Here is a 27,445-nt window from a genome sequence, read left to right on the forward strand (position 1 = left end):
AGGAGAGCACGGACAAGATCAGCTCCCCGTAGGAGCAAGCACATGGCAGAGCATCAAAGAGAACAGCAAGTGGGTTGGTAGGCACCAGTGAAAGGACCCGAAGGCAGGGAGGTGGTCAATGCCCCAGTCAAACAGCCACAGGAGCCCTAAGAAAGCCCTTATCCACTAGACGCTCTGTGATCTTATGTGACTGCGTTGAACTATACTTTGGAGCCTGCAGGAGGGAAAGGAGCCGTTCTCCCACTGCAAACTCATGCATAAGGTATTCACCAGGCAGCTAAACAGAACAGCAGCAAGTCAGAGCCTTAGATTGGGATAGTAAGCGCTGTGAACTTTCCAAAAGACTAAAATAGAGAGACAGCTTTTCTTGCATAATCAAAAAACTTCCTGATAGACTCAGCCAGGTGTAGTGAAACTGCTTGATCTGTAGAAACACATGCTATCCCGACCAGCTAGGACCACCCAAAGGACGTCCATTAGTCCATTACAGGAATGGAGAGAGCTGGCACAAACCCTGAGTCACCGAAGTGGGGTTGGTAAGGGACAACCATAATTCCTGTAGAGAAATGAAGTTTGTGACTTTTATGCCTTGAATTCCCCCTACCCTGAATGCTGTTTGGAAAATCCTAATAAATATCCAAATGTGGGACGTATTACTTCCTAGGCCGGGGTTCCCATCTACACTTAGTGACGGCCTGTGCTATCTTTAAATAAACTGCGGGCAGTAGAAAAGCACAAAAACCAGACAACTAATATGGACAGAACAGGCTGGATGACTGGGAGAGTGTAGGTAGGCTGGTTCCACAAAATACAACCCACTAAACACAGGATTATGGCTTAAATATATGCCGATTCGCACTACAAGATAATATCACACAATATTCTAAAACACTAGCAAAATAATACTGCTGCTTCAAAGTTACAACCCTGTTTAATAGCAAATGGGAAGCGAGGTATGGTTTTAAGAGGTATAAGGGAATAACGAGTTTATCTTAGACATGCATCTACACTCGACCTTGCCTAGTGACTAACAATCAAGCGGTTATTGTTTCAGTACATGATTGCTTTCATGTTACCAACTATGCAATTCAGCAGAGTCATTAAGCCGGGTCTGTGGCTCAGTGGTCTAATGCATCCACTACAGGGGCCCTGTTTAAGCTCATTGTCACTGGTTCTAATCCTGGCTGGTCCACTCATCTTTCCGAGGTTCATAAAATGAGTACCATTAAGTTGGGTAACAATAAACATCCGTTATTAGCGCCAAGATGCCCCTTCAGGGGTGAATGTGAGCTTCACAAATGCACCCGTTATGTTATTAAGGATTCTTCTGAGACTACTCACCCTCTTCATTGGATTTGGTGATTATGGATGCTTTCACTAGTAGGCAAAGACCTGGCAACATTTCAAGAGAGGAATCTTCATTCATTGCTTCAAAAACGGCTCAGGTATCTGGTTTCGGATAAGGAACAAGTTACTTACCTGTAACTGTTGTTCTCCAGCATGGGTCTGGCATGGATTCACATGCTCATGAATATTCCCCGTCGTCAGGCCGGGAATCCTTGGTATAGAAAAAAAAAATCAGTTTCGTTTCTGATCTGTCTTTCTTAGTAGTAACCAATCACTGGTCTCTGGGTCATACTGCCCCCAGCCAATGACTGCCCTTGCCCTAAGCCCCGCCTCTGGCAGCCATCCTCAGATTTGGTAGCATGTAAAGTGGCAGTATGACCAAGTGAAGAGCCGCAGAGGGGTAGGCGGGAGGGTTCGCATGTGAATCCATGCCAGACCCATGCTGGGGAACAACAGTTACAGGTAAGTAACTTGTTCCTTCTCCAGCATGGGGTCTGGCATGGATTCACATGCTGATGAATAAGAGAATACATAGCAGTACACACATGCACAACCACGGGAGGTGGCAACAGGCTCAATATTAAGCAATACAACAACTTAACATTAAGCATCTCTTACCTCCTCACCAGGCTCACCTTAGGCGAACAGGTTGCGCAGCACTGCTTGGCCGACCCTGGACTCCTCCCTGGAGTCCCGATCGACGCAGTAGAATCTTGTGAAGGTGTGCGTCGACCTCCACGTCGCAGCCCTGCAGGTGTCCAGCAGGGGCACACCAGACAGGAACGCTGTGGTAGCAGCGATCGCTCTGATCGAATGGGCTCTCGGACGGCCAGGCAGCGGTCGGTTTGCCAACCGGTGACAGTCCATGATGCAGCCGGAGAGCCGTCTGGAAATGGAAGTCTTCGAGACAGCCTTCCCTTGATTCACAGTCCCAAAGTTCACAAACAGCTGTGATGTCTTCCGAAAACTCTTTGTGCGGTCCACACAGAACTTCAGCGTTCTAGCTACGTCCAGCGAGTGCAGAGTCCTTTCAGCCGGCAACGAAGGAGACGGGAAGAAAACTGGCAACACCAAGGGTTTGTTGAGGTGGAAGTCCGACGGCACATTGGGCATAAAGGAGGGGTGCGTCCTGAGCACCACCCTCGTGTCGTGAAACGTCAAGTATGGCGGCTTGCGAGATAGGGCCTGGATCTCTCCCACTCATCGTGCGGAGGTGATGGCCACGAGAAACGCTGTCTTCCACGACAGAAACTTCAACGGTGCCGAATGCATAGGCTCAAATGGGGGCCCCATGAGCCTGGTCAGCACCACGTTGAGCTCCCACGCCGGGGCAGGGGCCTTCACCGGCGGGAATGATCGGAACAATCCTTTCATAAATTCCTTCACCAGTCGATGAGACCACAAGGACGCCCGTCCCGTAGTTCTGGTGTATCGTGAGATGGCGGCCAGATGTATCTTGATGGAAGCGTGAGCTAGTCCAGCCTTGGCCAATGATAGTAGGTAGGGCAATACTTGAGGGGCCGTAATCCGCAGAGGGTTAATCTTCTGTGCACGGCACCAGCCAGACAGAGAACCTCTTCCATTTATGTCCGTAGCACTTGAGAATTGAGGATGCCCTGGCCTTTGCAAGAACCACTCTGCAGTCGGCCGGGATGTCGTACCCTCCAAACTCTAGTGCTGCAGGAGCCAGGCCTGCAAGTTCAGCGACTCCGGGTTGTGGTGAAGAATGGCGCCTCCTTCTCTGGAGAGAAGATCTGCGTCCGTCGGCAGCTTGACTGGTGTGGACGTTGACAAGTCCAGAAGGTCCGGGAACCAGATCTGTCTCGGCCACGCCGGTGCGACGAGGATCATCCTGCACCGGGACTTCTTGAGCTGATTGATGAGCTGGAGCAGCAACGGCAGCAGAGGGAACGCATAAAGAAATAGGCCATCCCAGGGGAACGAGAAAGCATCGCCTATGCTCCTCAGCTGGGGTAACCTGCTGGCGAACCTCCGGCACTTGGAATTCTTCGCCGTCGTGAAGAGATCAATTTGGGGTTCGCCCCATCGTCGGAAGAGTCGATCCACTTGACCTGGCGTAGTTCCCACTCGTGGCACGAGCGCAGCTCTCTGCTGAGTGAGTCGGTGATCGTGTTTTTTATTCCTGCCAGATGAAGAGGCACCAGAAACATCCCTTGGGCGACGGCCCAATGCCACAGATCCTGGGTTTCCTTGGATAGGGCAGGGGATCTGGTTCCGCCCTGCTTCCCAATGTAGAACATCGTGGTGGTGTTGTCGGTGAAGATCCTCACCACCTTGCCCTTGAGGGACGGAAGAAAAGACCTGAGGACCCAGAACACTGCGCGGAGCTCCAAGATGTTGATGTGGAGTGACTTCTCCTCCAGGAGCCAAAGGCCTCTCGCGTGAAGATCTCGGGAGTGTGCTACCCAACCTTCCAGGGAGGCGTCCGTCGTCACCGTCACCTGGTGAGCTGGGGTCTGAAAGTCCATGCCCGCCGACAGATGAGAGCGGGTACCCCACCACCGGATCGCCTGACGGAACGTCTCGTTGAGAGGGATCCTGTCCTCGAAGCTGCCCCTCGACTGGAGCCAGTGGGCGTCGAGGAACTCTTGTAAGGGGTGCATCCGAAGCCTGCAAAGGCGCACCAGATAAATGCAGGAGGACATCATCCCGAGGAGGGACTTGATAGATCTTACCCTGGCCATGTCCGTGGCCAGCAGATGCTGCACCTTGCCCAGAATGGTCCTGGTCCTTTCCCCCGACGGCGAGGCCAGCCGCATCACTGTGTCGAGCTTGGCTCCCAGAAACAGGGCGACTTGCGACGGAACCAGGTGGGATTTTGGAAAGTTGATGGAGAATCCCAGGTCCGTGAGCAGCTGGACGGTCTTCGCAGTGTGCTCCACGGCGAGCAACCTTGTCCTTGCCCGGATGAGCCAGTCGTCCAGGTAGGGGTAGACATGGATCCCCTGTAGGCGCAGCCGCGGCGCCACCGGTGCGAGGCACTTGGTGAACACCCTGGGTGCCGACGTCAATCCAAACGGGAGGGTCTTGAACTGGTAGTGCCACCCTTGGACCACAAACCTGAGGAACTTTTGGTGTCTCTTTAGAATGGGGATATGGAAGTACGCATCCTCCAAGTCCAACGACGACAGGAAATCACCCTCCTATAGCTGTCCCAGCACGTGCTGCAGGGTGACCATCCGGAACTTCTGTGCCTTGATGTACTTGTTCAGTCGTCGCAGGTCCAGGATCGGGTGCCATCCTCCTGTTTTCTTTTTTACCAGGAAGTACCTTGAGTAAACTCCGGAGCCCCGAAGCCTCCTTGGGACGAGCTCGATGGCACCCTTCTTGAGCATCGCCCTTACTTCCAACAGTAGTTGAGGGACGTGAGTGTCCTTCCTGGCCACGGGTGGAACGCGAGGGCACTTCTTCTGAAACTTGAGGGCGTGCCCTTGGGCCAGGGCATCCAGCACCCAACGGTCGGTGGCGATGGACTACCACATGCTGACGAACCTCGCCAGCAGGCCTCCCACCGTGGTGCTTCGGCGGGGGCCTGACCCCACAATCGGTTCAATCTTGTTTGGAGGCCGCCTTGCCTCCTTGACCTCCCTGTCGACGACGACGGGCACCACCTGACTTGCCGCGTCCCCTGTAGGCTTGCTGGGACGAAGATCTTGCCGCTTGGCGGTACGTGGAGGAGCCACTGCCGGATCCCTTGGAGGCACCTTGTCTGCCTCGGGAGCTCCGAAAGGACGGCCGTCGTCGTTGGAGCACTCCCAGTGCCCGGGCAGTCTCCATGTCTGTCTTGATGGCCTGAAGGGACTCATCAACCGCCTTCCCAAACAGGTTGTCCCCGTCGAAGGGCATGTCCAAAACCTTGGTTTGTACGTCCTGGCGGAAATCCGTCGCCTTTAGCCATCCTCGTCGTCTCAGGCAAACGCTGTTGCCCAACTGACGGTAACCGGTGTCAGCGATATCCGTTGCCACCGTGATGGCGTGGTCCGAAGCAATCTCACCTTCCAGCCCTTTTGGCGTCCGGAAGGAAGTCCAACACCGGGGCGATTTTGAACCACAACTTCCTGTCGTAGCGGGCTACGATAGCCAGGGCGTTGGCCGCCTTGATAATCGTCGCTGCGGATGAGATGACCCGTCGTCCCATCGTGTCCAGCTTCCTGCCCTCTCCGTCCGGCGGGGAAGTTGAAGTGGTACGGCGAGGACCGTCTTCCTTTTAGCCTCGCGCCGTTGGTAAAGGAACCCTTCCTTCTTCTCTTCTGGGCAGAGCTGGAAGAGCTCAGATGCCCTGGAAATCATGGCATGGAAGGATCCAATCTCGTCGGGTGGGGACGCCCGGGCAGGGGGTGACGGGGGACACGTCCCGTCGTCGCCTCCGTCGTCATCTGTACCTGTCGTAGCCGTGTCCGTGCCTGTATCATCCCCGTGGGTAGTAGACGGGGGGAAGGCAGAGCAGGCCGCAGAGGTGGGAGAGGTGGCGTAGGATGTGTCCTACTCCTCTTATGCTGTGGACTTTCTGAAGGTCCTGGCTCCGGTTCCCCCGTCGGGTCTGGCTCAGGTACCTCCGTCGGGGGGAGGGGCAACCTTGACCTTATCTCCGAGCATAAGGACTGAATCGCTGACAAAATGGCCACGGAGGTGTCCTGTGGCGCTGGAAACGACGGGCGCGAGGGCTCTTGAGGAACCTAGTCGGCGACACCGTCGCTCTCGTCGTCGCCCTCGTCGGGATCCCTCCCGATGGGCTGGGCCTCTTCCACGACTTCGATGAGCTCTTCTTCAGAGGTCGTGTTCGTATCCACGATGGCCACGTGCCCCTCCCCCACCTTTTCTAACGAGGACTTTGTGCGGGTATTCTCAATGGTCCTGAAAGATGACTCCCTCCGCGGTGGTAGGGAGACTCTGGGTCCTGAGGTCGCCTCCACTGGCGTAGCCTCCACAGGCTGAGCCAGGGCCGCTGCGACATCCTCAATCGAGGTCTTAGCAGGGTGAATTAAGGCCATCGTCACCTTCTGTACGCCTGGGGCCTTCACCTTGGGGGGAGGGTCCGAGCCTCGCTCCCCCTCTGCCGGAATCTTCGAGATCGACCGGGGCCTCTCCAGAAGCTTCGCCGGGTTCTCGGACTTCCTCTTACCCGAGCCAGAGCGTTGGCTCGTGGTTGATGGCGCCGGGGAGGATGCGCCCTGCCTGGCAGCCAAGGAGCCCGACTGTTCGGCGCTCCCGGTGCCCGCGGACTCGCGGTGCTGGGCCTTTTGTTGGGCCCCCGTCGCCGGGGCGCCCTCACAGGACTTAGAAGACCGCTCGGACTTCTTTTTCTTCTTCTCGCCTGACGGGCTCTTCCCTTCCAGCCAGTTGGCGAGACAGAGGTGGCGATCCTTCATGGTTAACTCCAACATGTTCCCACAAAACGCACAGTCCTTCTCTGTGTGCGTCTTGTCCTCGGAGACAGTAGAGGCATAACGAATGCTCGTCCTCCTTGAAAACATTCTGAAGCTGGCATCCAGGGCAGGTCCTGAACAGCTTCCCGGGCGTCGAGCTTCCTTTCTCCTGGGCCATGTCCGGGGTAGGCCTCGGAACTTCTGGAATCCTCCAAAAGCTTAACTCGACGAAATCTTCACCCTTGAGGGGCGTAGAAAACTCTGAAACGGATCCCCGATGATCGGATGTAGAAACGGTGGAGCTTGAGGCTCTATTTAACCGAAAAATGAGAAAAATCTCCTGAAAAAGTGCAAAAACGCAGCAAAAGCTCGAGAGCTACAGCACAAGGACTCCCAACACTTGAACGTGCAGTAAAAATCTGAGGATGGCTGCCAGAGGCGGGGCTTAGGGAGAGGGCAGTCATTGGCTGGGGGCAGTAGGACCCAGAGACCAGTGATTGGTTACTACTAAGAAAGACCGATCAGAAACGAAACTGATACTGATTTTTTTTTCTATACCGAGGATTCCCGGCCTGACGACGGGGAATATTCATGAGCATGTGAATCCATGCCAGACCCCATGCTGGAGAATGCCTTTGCTTGAGGTTGCATGCTGCTGTATTTGCGGTCTGCTGGTCTTTTTAGCTTAAGTCTACATGCTGCTAAACATTCAACCTGCTGTTACCTGCTTCTATAGGCATAACAAGAGCTCTTACTGGGCGATTCGCTTCCAGGGCAGAGCTCAGTGCCTGTGCATGTGGATGTGGACATTACAACTAGAGCATGATCGATCTGTTGTCATGCTAACTGGACAGTACTGAAAAGTAAAAATGAAGCAGTAGCAGTGCCCGCAGCAATGTGGCCATGGTGTGCTGGTACGACTAAGTAGTAATAGCAATGGTGTAATAACAGGACGTAATTGGGTACGAGAGGCTAGGCATGTGACTGCACAACATGACAGTGTGCCCATATGATGGCAATAACTGCCATATTGCAATCGTGGGCATGCCCATTGTTTCGATGGCAATTCCTGGCAATGTTGTGAACGTCTGGCCTTTTCAGAGGTATTCTAAGTGATTGATGTCATAGAAGTATCAGAGGATATCATGACAATCCCTGGCAAACATTACAGAACCTCGCCATAGGTGTGTAATAAATGGGAGGTGGTGCAGATACTGGAGCATATGTTGCCAATGCTTATACACTGCTTACACAAAAGCCCAAACGACAGACCTTGGCAATGCTCGTTTTGTTCTAGCTTCTTTCGAAAAAAAACTCGATATTAACACTCATTACCTTAAGTAAACGCAAATAATCAGTAATATCACGCTTCTTTTCAACAACTCTTTATTGTACACTCCCCATTAAATACTGCTTGCATTAGTGATCATAGTTGAAAACAACGTCCCACAAATGCAAGTTAAGAAGTCTGCTTCAGTAGACCACACATAATTCATATATCAACTAGACGTTCAGGAGGTGCTTCAAGGTCCGCTGGTAACCAGTGCAATGATGCTGTGGGGATAACAGGAATGTAAGTTCCAGACTCAGACACCCTGGCCCCACGGAGAGATCATTTCTTCAAGCAAAAGATGCAGCAGATGGTTCTGTTCTGGGGTCAGCAAAGGCCTGAAAACAGAAACACACGATCAGTGGGAGTACATCGTTTCTGCCTTACTTGCAGCAATGATTTCAATAACTTAGGTATACCCGACTGATTCAGAGGCGCATATACATGGATAACCGGTATAAATACTCACGCCCATCCAGTGGCCTACTGTCTCTACCTGCATATATGCACACACACATTATTTTAATACAACTTATTGAATGTTTGGTTTACATCTACTGGAAAGGAAAGGGTTCCTTGAATTATCTGTCCTTTCTGTAATTTCAATACTTCTATACCATGACACACCGAGAAGTATCGAGACTAGCGTTTTAAACAATTCACTATTGTTGGCCTCTATCCCATCTTCATTTATTATACAGCATGGGAGGTCTGCAGACCGGACATACTTCTACTCCACCATCCTTATGAAAGGATTTATTAGTTACAGTTGAAAATGTTTAAACAATGTCAGTGCTGGAGAAATTTTGGGTGAACATTTGGGATGCATAAATATTGCCATTTATTTTTAGTAAAAGAACCAGGACTGTCACAAGATAATCCCACAAACAGTGACACATTTATTTTTAATACAACAATATAGGTAACATTTCAGAAAGTAGGTTGTGTCAATCAGGTTGCAAAAGGGCTTGGAGGAATGCAACAGTGATTGGGTGGACAGGGGAGGCGTGAATTTGTAAACATCACACATTTTGCAAACGGGCAGGCAATGGAAAAATACATAGGGCCCAGGTGGAGCAGTTGCGTCAGCAGGGTCCCCAAAAAGAAGCAAGGGCACAGAGGCCACAAACAGGTGGGTAAGTGGCATAGTAATTCGGACCCGATAAGGGCATGGTAAGGGAAGCAGTTACAGCACTGCATTTGACAGCAGGCAGAAAGGATAAGGAAATTATGGTCAGGCATCTGGCAGGGTGTGTTTGGCAATCAGGTGGGCAATGGAACCAGATTGAGGGGTGAGAAAGAATTGCAAAGGGCACAACAGTTTGATGGGCGACAGACTGAATTGGGAAGTATCAAATGACGGTCGAGAAAGAGTAAAGTACGTACTTGGGTAGAAGAATAGATATTAGGTTTTCTAAGACTGTGCAAACTTGCTCTGATTTTATATGACGCATTGAGATGAGTTTTTACCTTGTTTTTTTTTTTTATGAAAACTAGCTTTTCTGAGCGACACAATATCTAAAAAACAGGATGCGGATGCACACCCCCAAAGTAGGATGTCAGAGGGGGAAGGAGGCAGAACCTACTGAAGACATAGGGCCTCATTACAAGTTGAGCGGTGCAGCTCAAAACGGCGTTAATGCAGCGGTAACAGTTACGGGTGCATTACCGCACCGGCAAATTATGCTTTTGGCGGTGCGGTTTAGGAAAAACCTCCAGCAAAACGCTGGAGGTAATTGTGCCACCTTTCAGCAGAATTACGGCCGGCAGTAATCCCCATGGTGTCCTATGGATTCCATAAATGGGGCGTAATAGTGGCAATTCCGCCAGACCAACTGGAGGTAACGGGAAATCCACTCGGTGGTACCTCGATCTCACCAGATCTATCGCTGAGATACCACCAAACTTGTAATGAAGCACATAGTCCTATCCGAAAACTAAAATACTGAAGAGAAAATTCCTTATCAATGGCAAAAGCTGTCATAAGGAGCTGTAACACCACACGCATGCAAGAGATTGAACTTTTATACAGGGTTTGGTTAGTCCCAATGCTACATATTCCAAATACTGCCACAACCTCTCAGTTTAGAAGACAAACGTGTGCTTTCTCTGAATTCTAATAACTAAAGGAAAAGTCTCTAGGTGGAAAATAATGTCTCCTAGTATGCTCACTCAATAGAAAAAAAAGCAAATAAAAACACAGGATTGCTTCTCTGTGGTTCGACTGTAGAAAAAGTCTTGGAGCGATAAAAAGGTCTCTTGTTGAAACAAAGTCTCTCCCTCTGGGGTCCTGCCCCTATGATAATTCTGCCACTCCCAGTTTGGGGGGGTAGAAGTGTGTCTACACTTCTTTTTTGGCTTTTGGTTTCATTGGAAGCAGTCAGCTTCTTCTGGTCCTGGTCGTTTGGTTTTCTGGAGATCTTGCAACATGGTCTCAGGGCTTTAAGTGGATCTGGGCGTTAAGCACAACCCGCAGCAAGAGGGATGGATGCCTTAGAGGCCTCCAGGCTAGGCCCCAGAGTTGCTGCCAATCTCTAGCCTATTTAAGCAAGTCAGGATGCTGGGTGCAGGACCTAAGTTCCTCTCTCTGTCCCTGCCACCCAGCTTTCCTATGGCTCTTCTGAATTTCGAGACAGCCTTGTTCCCAAGGGGATCCCTCTCTTCTGGCCTCTGCGCTGCTTCTCTCTGTTCCCCTTGTTTCCCTCTCCTATGTCCTCCTTGACGTTTTACCATTAGTGCGTTCCTCTTCCTTCTCCACTCATCACTTCTGTTTCCTTCTCGTTCCCACCCCCTTTCTGCACTGCTCTCCCAATTCACCTCCTCCAGCTTTCTGATCCGCTCCACAGATCCTCCTTACACTCCTTCTCCCGCCTCCTATACCATGCTTCCACTCTCTAAAATCAACCACACACTTTTTATAGACCATATTCCTTAAATAGGGGCCTGCCACTGCTCCAATGACCTCCCTTTTCCCCATGGTAACATCTGTTCACGGTTCCTGTTCCACAATCTTCCCATCGCTTTCATTCCCCCCGCCCCCTCCTTTATTCCCCAGTGGGTGGCTCCATGGTCTGTGCTGAAAAACAGTTTGCAGCCATCGTGAATTTGTCTCTCTATAACGGGTATAAACGGAGCTAAGCATGCTGAATCTACGTGCTCCACAAACCAACTCACATTCTTTGGTTTGCAAGCCAGAGCCTTTAGTGCAGATGTTTTTCCAGCGTGCACCTCTCCGCTCACAAGTTGGACCTCTGTTTTTTCCGAATCTGGTGCTGCCTGTGCGAAACTAATGGCAGTTCCCATCTTACCAAAAACACGAGAGGTTTATATAATTAGGGTATCCTCGATGCTTTGTTACACTCTCAGGGCACTGCAAACCAGTGTGCATAAGGGATTCTATGGCAACAAGGCCCCTTAAAGGAGAAGATGACCTAATAGGTCCCATGTGACCATCCCCTGCCACATTACTGGGGAGAGGTGGGATGAGCCAGGGGATCCTTCATTTACCACCTACAGTCAGCATCGCGCAGCGTGCAGCAGCACCTGCCCCCATTCCCTCCGCCCGATCATTCACCCCCGGATTTAAGCAGGGAACTTCATCATAGAGTAGAGTGGTGTGTGTGAGCACTGTCTTTGGGCAGTGTCTGCTGCAGAACCAAGATTGGAGGGAGGAATTGATGTACTGACTGATGTTTTTGGATGCTACACCTTTGAGAACTTTAGAATAGTCAGAAAGAAGAGGGGTGTGATAATAGCTGGCTGGGTTGTTTGGGGTAGACATGGAATTAATCAAAACAGGCAGAGTTTACATTGGAAATGGCTGGGACAGTACCAGAGGAGATTATAAGACTGTATCGAGGTTAGTAGTGGGGACAGGTCTGGGGTACCAACTATCAGTGTTTGCCGAAAAGTGATCAGCAGGATGATAGGAGGCACACTGTCACAGACACTGACTCAATGATGCACTCTGGCGTAAATACATCTGTGATTCCAATGTTCGAGTCAGACGCACATTTCACAACAATGCTCATGAACATTATATGGTTGGAGACTTAAGTATTGGAAAGAACAATCTGGACACCTTTCCCAAATCGCCCACCAAATTTTCTTTAAAGGTGTTGGTCCCCATAATCCACCAGATATGGCTAGGTTTACACTCACTATGCAATATGGGACTGTCATTTATGCCCCACCAATGATTTAAAAGTGTCAACCCTGGGACAAAGTAGCATGTTTCAGGCTGGGTGATGGGGCTCGGGTGACCATGGACGCCGTATGCCCCCACCTGCTATGTGATGCAGGGCCAGAGGAGGCAAAGGAAGGCCCCCCCGGCTTCACAGCCCACCATCAACCTAGGATGTAGCTCTTCCCCATCAAAACCCAAGGTGCCAACAGATGGGGGAAAGATTGACCCAGAAGAAGCAAAGGACCCCAAAAGGACAAAAGACCAGGGATCTTAGGCGAGAACTCAGGGAAGTCAACTGTTGGCCAAAGAGGAGGAACTCTTTTGAAGGGGAAGTAGTGGTTGGAGTGAGAGCAACAAGAGTCACCCTTTCCCATAATCATGTCTCCTAAAACTTATGATCCACCACAGGAAAAGGACATGTCTCTGCAAGAAGACTACATAACCATTAGGGATTTGTTCACCCCGTCACTCTGACCCTTCCTCCTTTGTCCCATAAACTGCCATCTTTACAAGCATAACAAATTTGGAAAGTTCTGGCTTCTCTAATCAACATTTCACCGTAAGGTCCCCTAGAAACAGATGTCTGGAGTGAAGCAAATGTGTACTAAACATGCCCTTATTTCGCTAGGTTTGTCATTTGCTCCATTCTCAAGAAAGCATGGGACCTGCGAGGGAATTAGCCGCTGTGGAGTCCCCCTGTGTGCAAACGGCAAATAATCAACAGCGGGTTTGACAGGGGGAGAAACACCATATATTTGCTGCTGGCAGCCCACAAACTTGCAGGGAAACCATCTGCAGGGTAGAAGCAGCAGTGCCTGATCAGCAAACCGTAGAGAGGATGATCAGCGGAAGTTAATACCAGACCAAAGTGAAATTCAAGATGGACAATCACTGTGAAGGTTTGGGTCTGTGGAGCCACGCCGGGAAGTGTGGAGTGACTCAGACACTGTAAAGGACAGGTGAAAAAATCAGACAGCCAATCCATCCTGCATTTAGAATCAGCAGTACCACGGATGAACGTGGTTCGAAGTACATGGCCCCGGGAAGTCGGTCTGTGTTATTATGTATGCAGCCTCCAGTCCATGCCAGGAGTGTATGTTGGAAGGAAGGAGGCAGAGGTGGTGCAGGGCAGAGATGAAGGGTGGGCAAGGAGAGGTGAAGCAAGCAAAACGTAGGGGAGGCGAAGGCAGAGCTGCAGAAGTTGAGAGTGGAGGTAGAAAGTGTAACAAAGAAGAGAGAAGGGCAGAAATACCTGATTCGTGGGGTAGAAAGCATAACAAGTGGAAAGTTACGAGGAGATCATCAAGAGGTGTAAGGGGGGCAGAAAGTTAAGAACAAGTAGAAAGAGTGGAGTATAAGGATCTGGAGAAGAGAGCAGAAAGTAGGTGAGATACGTTGGGAGGAGAGTGGAAAGGCCTAAGGAGAGAATCGTAGAAAGACCTTGGAAGAGAAACAACAAATGGAGGAGGCAGACAGTGAAGCTATTTAAAAAGGCAAGCAGATGATGAAGGGCATAGTAAGAACTGGAGCAGGGCAAGGACCGAAGGAGGGAGAAAGAGTAAAGAAGCAGGAAAGATCAGGAGCACCCAAAAGTTAACAGATTCGGAGAGAAGTGATGTGTGAAGAAAGAAGAAGCAAGCATGGTGAAGGAGACCAGACACCTTGAGTCACCAAAGGCAGAGAGCCATCAAGGCCGAGAAATAATTGGGAAAGGATAAGAAAATAAGAGGTGAAGATGGCCCAAGCATTGTGAGGTGTGAAGATGAAAAATAGAGGATGCAAAATAAAGATTAGACTAGATCAGGAGGTTGAGGAGGGACACAAAGGTATCCTGTGGAAGAGTGTCCTGGCCATCCATGGCTGTCGGCAACAGTTAAATAGTCCAAAGTCAGAATTCCAGGGTTACCCCAGAAAGGTCTCAGGCCTAGCGAGATCTGGAAAAGCCAGACATGTTTGGCATCATTTGAAGCAAGCCTGGGCCTCACAAGCTTGGCAGGTGGAACAGACCACCTTGAACCTCAGCATTATGACAGTCCGTGACAGAAACACACCAATCAAGCGATGAAAGAAGTGCAGGGCCAACTTGAAACCCCAATGACTGAGTGTCTTATTGGACCACCAGGAAGCAGAGCCCAAAGGAAGGGAGAGATGGACTGATGGATTAGGATCCAAAAGCAAATAGAAATTGTTCCCTTTTCATGTCTTTGAAAACGTTCACTCATTCATCCAGTACAATCAGAGTCCTGGGTCTGAAAATGTTGTAAAATAAACCTTTTCACACACTATTTTGGGATTCTGGATACCTCTTGTAAAAGTAAGTGTCTTATCTTCTTTGTGCCCGTTTTGTGAGCAGGTGTCTTTGGTGGTTTCCCCAGGTCATATTGTAGATTAGTTACCTTGCCCATTGGCGGAGTATGATTGCTTTGTCCGTCAGCATTTACATTTGGTATTCCTGTTCATTAATTAGCCTATTGCATTTTACTTCCCTTCCATAAACCTATGGACTTCAGTATTCAGAGGTTCCACAGCATTGATTCTGTCCAATATACCAGTAAAATGTATTAGATCGCTACTCAAATATTTGTTTTTATGTCTATATCGACATTCTTCTGTATCGTTGCTGACTTGGTGCTTAATTTAACATTTGAAGTGTGCGACTTAGACCATACAGAGAATCTCTTGTCAGGTAAGGCCCGATATCAACAAAAACATTGCGCAGGTGTTTTAGGTATAAGCCAGTATTTTCTTGACCTCTACCGATAGAAAATATTTTATTAGCACCAGAAATACTGCCTTTAAACTACAAGATTTTGATTTAAGATAAGTTGTCCTGTTGGAACCACAGAGCGAGCCACCAGCATGTGTTGTAGATTAGAGCCCAGGGTTCAAAACTGAGGGGAGCTATTTAGCTATTGCTTTTTTCGCCTTCAAGAGCCTGGTTAACTCGATAACAACAGCTACCACGAATTGCTTTTGGCTCCCAGGCCAACTGATGCCAAACACACATTACGTGAGTTTAACTGTGCATTTAGGACAATTTATAAATACACATAAGTACACATCTATTCAACATTTAAAGTATAATGGGTCATAAATAATAGTCAAAATTTTATGTTTGCATGTTATGTGTAAGTGACATTTGAGGAACTAGCTCCTTGTTCCCCAGTGTTAGCTCCTGGTCACATGCTAATGCTGATTAGCCAGCAGCTGCTTTTAGCTGCTGCTTTTGCAATCTTAATTTTGACCTGCAAGTGCTCCATTTGCACCTTAATGAATTGACAGTAACAGACATACTGGGATTTGGAATAATTAAGTGGACACAGATTTTCAGGTTTTCTTTGTAGGCCTGCAACTCTGTTTGCTACTTTATTGTGTCTGAGACGGAAAAATGCAACTACCAATAGTCTGTCTTCGGACACGAAGGACAGGTCAGGTGGAGCTAGGTGATGCACATTTTTAGATTCAAATTTGGCTCCATCTGCGAATAAGAGGCCTTCACACCACATGCTCTCTAGAACTACCAAGTTATGATGAGGAATCAAAACCTCTGATGAAGCAAGGCATATGGTAGAGTAGCAACTGGCTTTATAGGGGCAGCGGTCTAGCTTTCCCTTCTACAGTGCACAGCAGGGCCACTATAAAAAATAAAGTTATTAAGATGGACTAAGAAAAGATGTGGCCACATTAATCAACAAGCCCCCTTGTTGTACAGAATAGGTGTTACTTGGTGGAAGGAGAAGTGTCGACAATACAGTCGGGGTGGGAGGCAGGAGTAGTGGGAAGGTTAGGTGTGCATATCCAGATATTTGCGAAAGTCCACAACCTATCCCATAACCGGAGGATCTGAAGACATGCGGATGGGAGAGAAACATTTTGTTTTTTACGCACACTTTATTACGGAGGAAAGAAACGTATGGATTTTTAAGATTTTGGAGGTATCGAATTATTGATTGGTGACACACTGACAGCCATGCAAGATCCTTGTTAATGCTACTGGGATGAGAACCTTGACCAAGGCTGTAGGTCGACTTTGGTGGAGCTCAGTTTGTTATTGTGGTCACAGCTCCTGATTAACCCTAATTCAGAACTCCCTCTGCATATTAGGAAGATCAGGTGATGCAAGGCAAGACTCCTAACTTTTCCTTCAATTCCAGTGAGTAACATAAAAGGAGTAAATCTGAAGTTTCCCCTTTCAGAGACTCCAATGACCTTTGACTTGCTAATGGTGTCAGTGTGGTCACGGGACAGACATAATAAAACACTGTCACCTCAACATTTTTAAGTACCCCCTACGTACCTCTTTAGGGAGAAGGCTAGCAGCTATGTTTTAGGTTTTCAATATCTTTGAACATTTGGAACTTGCAGCCTAAGAACTGTGTCTTCAATGGGTAGTGTTAAGAGTAGGAAATTAAAAAGCTTTTCCCCATGCAAACAATTATGTCTGCTTGTCTGAAAGAGCTTTGGCAGAGAATGCAGAGCAGCTTCCTTAACTGATGGTCACCAACATCAAGCAAGACTTGATGTGGAATTGAGAGGATGTACACCGATTCTTCGTTGTGTGTAATACATTTGCTGTACACCATGTTTGCTTCCATAATGGACTAACCCAGTGTGTACACTTTTAGAACATGTTGTCCTGTATGGAACTTGAAAATTCTGGGCTGTGCCTAAAGGACTAAAGGAACAAAAGTATCTATATGTGGTAATATATTAGCAGATTATGTGTACTCATCATCAGCATACCCAACATCTGTTGCAGCACAAATGCAAATAACAGACTGTCACCAGAAGAAAGAAAAATTGACAATATTGCGTTGTGCAGGATTTTAGACCAAGACAGATCACAGCTGCATACATATTGCACATAGAAGGACCAGCCGTTTGTTTCAAAATCCTCGTTCACCATCATCTCAAGTGACAAAGAAAATAAGCTAAGAGTGCAAGAATGGCTTCTGTATCATCCAGCTATGATGATGTGACAAGAGCCCGATTATTGGGAGTTGGTAAGGGAGCAAGGTTGGCAGATATACCTTTCCAATTTTAAATGTTTAGGCATTAACATAGCACAGACCTACCTCAAAAGAGCAACAAAATGTTTTTCAGAAAATATTTACTGTACCAGAATCAGGGATACACAAGAGAATGCAGGATCCACAGGTGAGAAAGGCAACTGAGACGTAGGGAGCTTTAATCAAGAAACTACAATCCTGCCTCAGACAAGTGTTGTTGGAATTGAAATAATATTATGCCTCCTATCGCAGTAATTGAATATGTATTGGCCTACGCCAAGTTGTCTAAAATATCATGTAAATAGACTCTGCGGCAAGGTCTTGACCTTAACGAAAAGTAATGTAAGTCACCATCTTGGATTTAGCCGCCATTTTAGGTTCTCTTGTAATGTGGAAGTCACCCTGAACATCAAAATGGAGGCTGAATGACATTCTGAGTGAGATTCTGGCCGTTGTGACCTCCGCACACACGAATAATTAATATGCCTGCAGGCCACTTGTCGGGGTCGCGAATTGAGACCTTGTCCTATTACTGACCTATGTGTAAATGAACAACTGTATCAGCGGAACCGATCAAAATGTATACATTATAGGATTGACCTGGCAAGGAACCCTAGGCCTGATCCCAAGAATGATTAACCCACGAGAGGGTTGGCCAAAGGCTGGACAAAACGTATAAAAGACCCAAATATTCCAATGTACGGTCTCTCTACTAATGCATCGAACCTTCGTTGAAGTTCGTTACGTTACTCTGAGAGCCAAATAGCTATCCGTTTGTCAATTGACTTTGGTAACTGTTGTAGCTTTTAAAATAAAGCACTTGTATGTTCTTTGTGTTGGTGAGTTTCCTTTGGGCTTCCCAGCCTCATAGCAATTTTTATGTTTTCACAGTTGGCGCCCGAATAGGGACCCTCAAGATTGATGCCGGATCATTGAAGGTTGACGCAGACTATCGAACCGGGATCGGACGGTGTGATTCTGCGGGCCCGACCGAACGAGACGCGATACCTCGGCAGCGCTGCACGATCCGATCCTTGGACGATAGTCGTGTGGTCTGACACGGCATCTTGACGAGGGTCCATTTTTTGAGGCGGGCAGATTTGTCGAAACCACCAAACACAAGGTAAAATTTGTTAGGTAAGTTCTTTGATAAACCGTACGGTCCTCCTTAGGTTTGGTCAGGTGCAGTCGTGACCCGGCTCTTAATTTAACCCTGACAATTTGAATTTGGCGTATTGTATCTGCAGACACAATTATTGACCAGGTAACACCAATTTTTTGTGAAATGCCTGGGAAATTGTCTAGCTGCTTTAGGGCACTGTTCCGCAGCGATCAACAATCTTTGGAATTTAGCCGCCCGGCACCACAGGAGGGGTCGCCGGCATGTACTATGTACTGTAAGTATGGCATTGGTAGTATAGTATTTAATGATATTTGGCACAGACAGACCAGGCATGCCTCCGAATTTCAGTGGCCAATCAGTGGCAGTTTTGAGATCTCCCGTATTGAATACCTAGAATCGGTCTTGTTAAAAAAGAAGGCTAGACCTGCAGCCTTTGATGTTTTGCAGAACTGGAAAAAAGAAGCGTTACAGCAGCTTAAAAGTAGGGATAAACATGCACGCCGTCATCAAACAAATGCCGAAAAAGCGTTGTTATATGATAAAGAAAAACATTCAGAATCAGTTAAAAATATCGATAGGGCTTTTTCACTTGGAATCCAGAAAATTTACCCCTCTAAAGATTTTCATGTTTCTGAAGAATTTATTGAAAAATTGTGAAACGAACGCAGGCCTGGTGCCTCTGCGCCACCTCCGTATGATCCTTTCTTGGGCGCTCTGCCCATTCCTGCTGTTGTTCCTGCTGTTATTCCTGTTCCCCCTGTACAACCTATTGTTCCTATTCCTCTAGTTGTTGTTCCTCCACCTATCGCACCGCCCCTTCCTCCTGCGCCGATAGTTGCACCTTTATTAAATTTACCTGCACCTCCGCTCCCGAGTGGTCCAGTATTGACTGTAGTTGATCAAGGTGCAGGATCAAAGATCGTCACTCGTAATACTGTTTCTGCAGATAAGAAACAGGAATTGTTTGCATGGGCTAAGCACTGTATGGAGAAAGGTAATAAAGTTGATGTTTTTTCCACATTATCTAATTTGAACAGTTTTCCCGAGAAAAATGTTTTTATCGAAGGTTTGGGGACTCATTTATGTGTGATGTGGGGTAGATTACAAAATTCGGATCTTCCACAAGGAGTAAGAGATCTAAATGCTTTGGCACTTTCGAGGGACACAGAGCAGAAAGTATATGGTCATGTTGAAAAATTGTTTGAGTATAGGAAGGACTTTGAAAAGTCACGAGATGAGGATGACGAAGACGATAGTATGTATGTACAGAAACGGTTCCTTCCGTGTCGTAGATCGGCACCTGAGGAAGTACGAATTTGTACCAAAGATGCGATTCGATGGATCTCGGATTCATCGATTCCGCCAGATGAAGTATATGACACGTATAGTCAGTATACAGTAGAAATGCAAAGAAAGGTAATTCAGGTAATGGTACAGTACCTGCAAGAAGAATGTGTAAGAAAAAAGGTTAGTTGCCCCATAGAATTGTTGGGGATTTGTAAAAGGGCTTTTTCGCCCAACACTTCTTCGGCTGCCTTAGCGCTCGACCTGGCTCTGTTGCTTAGTAAGCGGCCGGAGGTACCTATATCTCAGTTGCCTATGAGAGAGGTTCCTCCGACCTTCGTCCCAAAGGTTGAGATTCCCGCTAACGCTGGGACTGGTGCACCCGCTGTGGATATCCCTGCGCATTATGTATCACAATTCGTTCACGTCCCGTTTTTACGACAGGAAGTGAACACTATTAGACAATCAGTTCCCGATATCAGGAAAAACCCGACGGGGTTTTACAAAGAGATAGAGTCCGTCTTGCAGTCCTCTGTGCTCACCTTAAGTGATATTGACTTGCTATTCCCTGTACTCCTACCCGTAGATGTATGGAAGCAGGTTCGGACAATAGACGATGTGCCAGGGTTGGGAGATACGTGGGCTAATATGATTAGGATTGATGGGGAAAGACCAGCAGGTGAGAAACCACCTCAGGTAATACTTACTTTGCCTGATAGAATTGTCGCAAAATTAAGAACTATAATTCCAGAGAAAAGAATTATTTGGGACAAGCTTACGGCCTGTGTTCAAGGGAAAACTGAAGGCGCCACCGAATTCTTTAACAGATTCGAGCAGGTATTTTCTGACTTCAGTGGGCAGGATTTGGGTACAGAGGTTGGGAAAAGGTTGTTTGTGGACAAATTTGTACGTGGATTGTTGCCCGACATCCAGTCACAGATTATGTCCTCTGAGAGCGCTTGGCAGGCAAAATCTCAATCTGAGGTTTTGCACATGGCTCAGAATTATGAGAACCGTGTTAATAATGAGAAGGAGAAAATAGAAAAGAGGAAAGGAGATTTGAAAACCAAAGTATTATTGCAACAAATTGTTAGAAACCCCAGAGAAGGCACGACACAGACCAGAGGTCAGTATCTCCCAAAAGGAAATGCTCCTTTGGGTTCTGTGAATATTAATCAATGTGCTTATTGCAGCCAGGAAGGTCACTGGCGAGCACAGTGCCCCGTCCTTCGACAAAGGTCAAACAGTGCGTTTGGGAGTATGGGTAGACGACCTAGGGGCCGCCCTGGAGCAGGGGGCCCTGATAGAGGTCAGTTTTTGCAAGATCCTCAGCAACCTTTTTCACGGGAAAATCAGACCTCGAGTGTGGACTCGAGGAACATATTTGATCACCCTTCTGCTGCCTACCTTTCTGAAGAGCTTCCTTCTGACGATACTCTATTTCATTAGGCCTGCCCGAAGCAGGGTTTGGAAACTTCACCTATTCCCGTTAACCAGAGAGGCCCCTACGTTGAATTATTAGTAGGGAATAGGAAACACCAGTTTTTGATTGACACTGGAGCACAGAAGTGCTCCATTGATCATTCTCGGGTTCCAAACATTCCACTGTCAGGGCAAACAAATGTTTCCGTAGGGTTTTCTGGTATATCAATTGTCTGTCCGGTTTCTTCACCGGTGTCCGTTTCTTTGGGTACCTTTACGGACCATTGCCCTTTTCTTTTGACTTCGAACTGTGGAGAGAATTTGCTGGGGTTGAATTTGTTAAAGAAATTGAATGCAGTAATTCATTGTTCCTCTGATGGAGTACGGCTGACGGTTTCACCACAGCAACTTCCTAATTCTCAGTTTCTGATTCGACCTTTACCTCCTGAGTTTAGCATTGTCCCGGAATGTTTATGGGCGGTTGACGACAATGATGTCGGGGTACTACAGATTGAGCCCGTCAAAATAGTTTTGAAACATGGAGTTAAACTACCACGCATTCCGCGGTATAAAATATCAGCTGAGGGCGAGCGTGCTTTGAAATGCATTGTCTCCGATTTTGTGCATCGTGGGGTGATCGAGGAGATTACAGGTAGTTTGTGTAACAGTCCGATCTTGCCTGTATATAAGAAAGGCGACAATGAAATGCCATACCGGTTCATAATTGATCTTCGTGCTATTAACAGAGTTGTCGCCCCACAATTCCCAATCGTGCCTGATGTAACGACAATATTGACAATGATCCCTGCTGGTGTTGTGTTCTTAATCCGGCTGAACTCTTACCTTTCCCGCAAAACACTGTTTGCGGTGACGAAGAATTACATGACTGCCTGTATACCACTGAACAAGAAACGAAGGGCAGGATAGATCTTATAGATACTCCTTTGGACAATGCAGAAGGGGAGCTGTTTTGTGATGGCTCCTGCTTCAAACTTTCAGATGGTACATCTACAGCTGCTTACGCAGTTACTACATTGAGTAAAGTTGTTGAAACTAAGAGAATTTCGCATAACTCCGCGCAGGCCGCAGAGATTATAGCATTGACCCGAGCTTGTGAACTCTCCGAAGGGCGTATAGTAAATATATATACTGATAGCCAGTACGCCTTTGGGGTGGCTCACAACTTTGGGAGGCTCTGGTCGGAAAGAGAGTTCCTGACCTCACATGGGACCAAGATTCAGCATGGCCCCTTGATAGTGCAATTGCTCTCGGCACTCTCGCTCCCTAGGCAGTTAGCGATCATGAAATGTGCAGCACATCGTAAGGTCATAGATGATGTGGGAAAAGGGAACGCTTTTGCGGACCTGATAGCCAGGCAAACGGCCACAGACCTTAGCACGGACATGTATGCTCTGAGGGAAATGAAAGATGCTTATATAATGGATGAAGGTATTGGGTCTGTGCGAGATATTCAAACTGATGCCACAACAGAAGAATTTAAAAGGTGGGCCGAAGGAATGGGGAAACTAGATGATGATGGGTGTTGGGTGGATACATCTGAAGGAAAATGGTTGCTCCCCGATTCATATGTACTGGCAATGGTTACGATGGCACACGGTCCTACACATGTGTGTGCTCAGCAGATCACGAAAATGTTAGAACAAGTTTGGGTGAATAACAAGATTCTGGAGACTGCAAGACGTCATGTTCGGAACTGTATGATCTGCTTACAGCACAATGTGGGTAAGGGGACAGTAACTCCAAGGGGAAGCTTTGGGCCCCCTTCTGTTCCCTTCGAGGTCATTCACTTTGATTTTATTGAGATGGAACGGTGTAACAATCTGAAATATGTTCTTGTAATTATTTGTGCCTTTAGTAAATGGGTCGAGGCTTTCCCCGTTAAAGATGATACCGCCATGACCACTGCAAAGATTATGGTAAAAGAATTCTTTCCTCGATTTGGGCTCCCGAGGATAATTTAGTCGGATAATGGTCCCCACTTTATTGCAGCAGTAATTTTGCAGATATGCACAGCATTACATATTGAGAAACGATTTCACTCAGCCAGACATCCTCAAAGTGCTGGGTTGGTGGAAAGACATAATGGTATCTTAAAGAATAAGCTTGCAAAAACATGTGCCGATACCAAACTGAAATGGCCAGATGCCTTACCTATTGTATTATTGGCTATGCGTACCACACCTCAAACTAAGACTGGGCTTTCTCCATTTGAGGTAGTGATGGGGAGACCTGCTAACATTTGGGGTCTCCCAAAACCTAAAGCCCTGAGAGAGGTGGAAAATGTATTGCTTGTAGACTACTGTAACCAGTTAACTAAAAACCTGTATTTCATTTATCACCAGGTATATTCAGCTTTACCTGTACGGTTCACGGGCCCAGGACACGATATACAGCCTGGAAGTTGGGTCCTAGTGAAGGCCTACGAAAGGTCTTCCTGTCTCGCTCCTCGTTGGAAGGGACCCTACCAGGTGCTGTTGGTCACCCGGACCGCAGTGCGGGTGGCTGGGAAGAAACACTGGATCCACGCGACGCATGTCAAGAAACTTCCTCACCCGACGCCACATGTTACAGAAGAAGCAGATCCCCTCGCTGATGCTACAGTCCCTGATCTTGGAGTAGCAAACAGCGCTGTCGGAGAAGTTCTCTGAGCCCGTGGAGCTTGGGGAACAGTCCATTTCGTCTCCGCACTCTCTTGAAAAATCACTTCCTGAAAACACTGTTTCAAGTTCTGCGACTTCCGTCGCCTCTGACACGTCGCTTCCCTCAGGAAGTGACGACACCTTATTTTCGGATCAAACAATCTTGGGTACCACCAGGTACAACCTTCGACGAAGGAAATAGAACTACGGCACGGGTCTTTTCGTGCATTTGGGAAAGAGAAGTGATTGAAAGTTTTCTTTTGTATAAGAAAGTTTCTGTTGAACAACAGGAAGAAAAAGGGATTCTGCTGGCTAGGGTTGGGAAGGACTAAGAAATCGCACGGCCGTAGCGTCGCCAGCAACGAACATTGGGGTCGTCGATTGAGGAACTACAATGCCTGCCACCTCCACTGCTGCTCCCCGTACTGGACTTGTGAATAAGGGGGTGACCAACCTGGACAATGAACAATGTGCCTGGGCCCCGAAAACGTATTGCTGTGTTTTGATAATGATAATTGGTATTTTTGCAATTACTGCTGTAGGACTTTGGTACTTTGAAGAAATCTATCCTCTAAAACCTCTACTACCGACCGAGATTGTACCACCTGCTTTGACTCCCTCTGTACACCTTCACACTCTGTCCCCTAGAGACTCCCAGCATAGACAAAAGTATCATAATAATACTCTGATGATAGTAATGAATGCAACGCATGCCAATTTTAATAAAGAGTAATTGTTGGATTTGCACTCATTTACCGCAACATGGGAACAAGGGGCTAGGATGGTATATTCACCCTTTACCTTTAACGACTGCTTGCTATGCCTCTCTTAAAGCACTATTCTTTGGCCGTTGGAATGATAGCATCTCAGGGAACTTTGATGGAACTAATTTGAATGATTTCGAGAAACGTGAATGAACTCCCCTGGGATGCTCTCTTTTTGCAAATAGAAGTAAACCTAATGTCGCTTCTATTAGGCCGTCTGATAAACTGTCTCTTCCTTTTCAAACTCTAATTTCCTTTAAAATGGCTCCGATAGGCAATAAGGACGCCGTGCCTCCTTCTTACTCTATAAATCATAGCCCTGACTCGGTCCCCTTTTGTGTACAAAGAAATGGCACTCGGCCAATGGGAGATTTTGAAGGTTGTATGAACACCGTAAATTTGACTGGAGAAAACAGGCCTCTGTATGTAGGGGGGCCTGTTTATTTTGTTTGTGGTAGTTTAGCATTTCCCTGGTTGCCGAAGGATTGGCAGGGAACCTGTTATTTAGGAATCCTGTTACCTGGGGTATTTGTAGCTGGTACATTGGAGGTTTCTAAGGCTCGCCCACGGCGGGACAAGAACGGAGATACCCCTGGGCAAGTATTGGGCGATATAGCAAAATCAGTTGTGCCCTTTTGGGGACAAATAACAAACTCTGAGAACATTAGGGGATTAGCAAGGGTACTGGAGAGAACGATCAACCGGACCACGGACATACTCTACAATATGACACTAGAACAAAAAGCAATAAGATTGGTAGCATTCCAAAATCGGATGGCATTAGATGTCATTCTGGCAGAACGAGGTGGAGTATGCAAATTGGTGGGGTCCGCTTGCTGTGTTTTCGCACCAGATTCATCGCCGACAATTTTTAAAGCAATACAGAACTTGCATATCCTTAGTTCTGAAGTACATATCCCTGTAGGAGATTGGAATCTTAGCACCTGGTTCTGGGATTCTTTACGACCTTGGGGCTGGAAGGTGCTTTCTGTTATTTTGGTTATTTTGGGGATCCTGCTATTTCTTTGTTGCTGTTTTCAATGTCTTCAGAGTATATGTGGTATGCTAGGGGGATGTTGTGCCCAAGCAGTGAGCACAATAGGGAATAGAATATATGCCCCAGATACAGCATCCAAAGAGTTTGTGTTACAAGAGGTTCTGATGAACGACCTAATGGCTATAGATATTACAGACAATGATTCGGGATGTATGGATGACAATACATGGAGTTATTTGCAAAAGTATTAGAAATGATATTAGCACTTGGCATAGGCCAAAAGGAGGGTCTGTTGGAAATGAAATAATATTATGCCTCCTATCGCAGTAATTGAATATGTATTGGCCTACGCCAAGTTGTCTAAAATATAATGTAAATAGACTCCGCTGCAAGGTCTTGACCTTAACGAAAAGTAATGTAAGTCGCCATCTTGGATTTAGCCGCCATTTTAGGTTCTCTTGTAATGTGGAAGTCACCCAGAACATCAAAATGGAGGCTGAATGACATTCTGAGTGAGATTCTGTCCGTTGTGACCTCCGCACACACGAATAATTAATATGCCTGCAGGCCACTTGTCGGGGTCGCGAATTGAGACCTTGTCCTATTACTGACCTACGTGCAAATGAACAACTGTATCAGCGGAACCGATCAAAATGCATACATTATAGGATTGACCTGGCAAGGAACCCTAGGCCTGATCCCAAGAATGGTTAACCCACGAGAGGGTTGGCCAAAGGCTGGACAAAACGTATAAAAGACCCAAATATTCCAATGTACGGTCTCTCTACTAATGCATCGAACCTTCGTTGAAGTTTGTTACGTTACTCTGAGAGCCGAATAGCTATCCGTTTGTCAATTGACTTTGGTAACTGTTGTAGCTTTTAAAATAAAGCACCTCTATGTTCTTTGTAACCTGTGTTGGTGCGTTTCCTTTGGGCTTCCCAGCCTCATAGCAATTTTTATGTTTTCACAGTGTAAGTGTTCTACTATGTTCCTCTGGAGGGTCCCGTTGTTGACAGGGCACCCTTGATGTATTTCACTCGTGTATGAGAATAAAATATTCGGCATGCTCTTCCACTGCCATAAGATTGCGGGATAGCTCCAAAGACCAATCACAATCAAAGAGGCCAGCCTTACTTGGGATCGCATGTTAAGTGTGCAATGTATCAAATTTTACAAACTCAACACTATGGGTCCCCTATCCTATACTTTGTGGGTGGATTCTTGTAGACTCAGAAGAAACATAAGCAATAGCAAAAACGACCTCTGCTGGCAGATGAAGTGCTAGACGTGCTCATGCTTTTGTACTTTTTTTGTGACCAACAGAATCCTTACTCCTTAAGGAGGAATCCTATTGGTGTAATCCGGTTTAAGATTAAGTGCAATTGTCTCTCTCATGATACAGAGACCCTCTATGAGGTAATTAGAATGCACATCACACTACAGTCAAGTTGTATTGGGTTGAAAAGGTACCAGAAGATGACGGAATGAGCAGAGAAAAAGAAGGATTTGGTAACAGTTTGGAACAAGACCGGGTGTACGTTGTGGCCACTCTGGAGTGTTCCGGCTTTTGGTCGCTATGGCACCATAGCCAGTGTGAGGCTGGTTAGGAATCTGGGAAACAGGAACAGATTTAGGATTTAAATTACTTCAACAAGTACATGTGCCCCAGAAGGCGATTACTGGATTTGTGGACTGTCCCTGAATGTGCTCAGTATGGATACAACATAAGACAAGTTGTTTGGAATAATCCAAGTGTTTTATTAAACAAAGTTTAATGTGGTTCAGGTAACGGATGGTGAAATGTTTAACTATAACTGACAGTGGGCAGGATAATTAACTAAAAAGTAAGGTTGAGTTCAGCGGAGTATCAGTGAAGAAGAAACAATCATGACATGGCACAGAAAAGGGTTCTCCAAATTGGTCCAATGAAACA

The 27,445-nt window shown here is 47.2% G+C and overlaps 1 protein-coding gene across 3 annotated transcripts in view; it reads right to left on the bottom strand.

Moving 5' to 3' along the window:
- Positions 1-8,103: 8,103 nt before the first annotated feature.
- The window catches only part of LOC138487934 (40-kDa huntingtin-associated protein-like), a 567,453-nt gene continuing 548,111 nt past the window's right edge, over positions 8,104-27,445 (bottom strand). For all 3 annotated transcript variants that reach the window (XM_069614571.1, XM_069614572.1, XM_069614570.1), the window contains one exon: positions 8,104-8,402. In XM_069614571.1, the coding sequence (XP_069470672.1) occupies positions 8,321-8,402 (82 nt within the window). In that variant the 3' untranslated portion in view covers positions 8,104-8,320. The remainder of the gene's footprint in view (positions 8,403-27,445) is intronic.

This window comes from Ambystoma mexicanum, chromosome 9 (assembly GCF_040938575.1).
Source record: "Ambystoma mexicanum isolate Mex_15411 chromosome 9, UKY_AmexF1_1, whole genome shotgun sequence".
Taxonomy (NCBI): Eukaryota; Metazoa; Chordata; class Amphibia; order Caudata; family Ambystomatidae; genus Ambystoma; species Ambystoma mexicanum.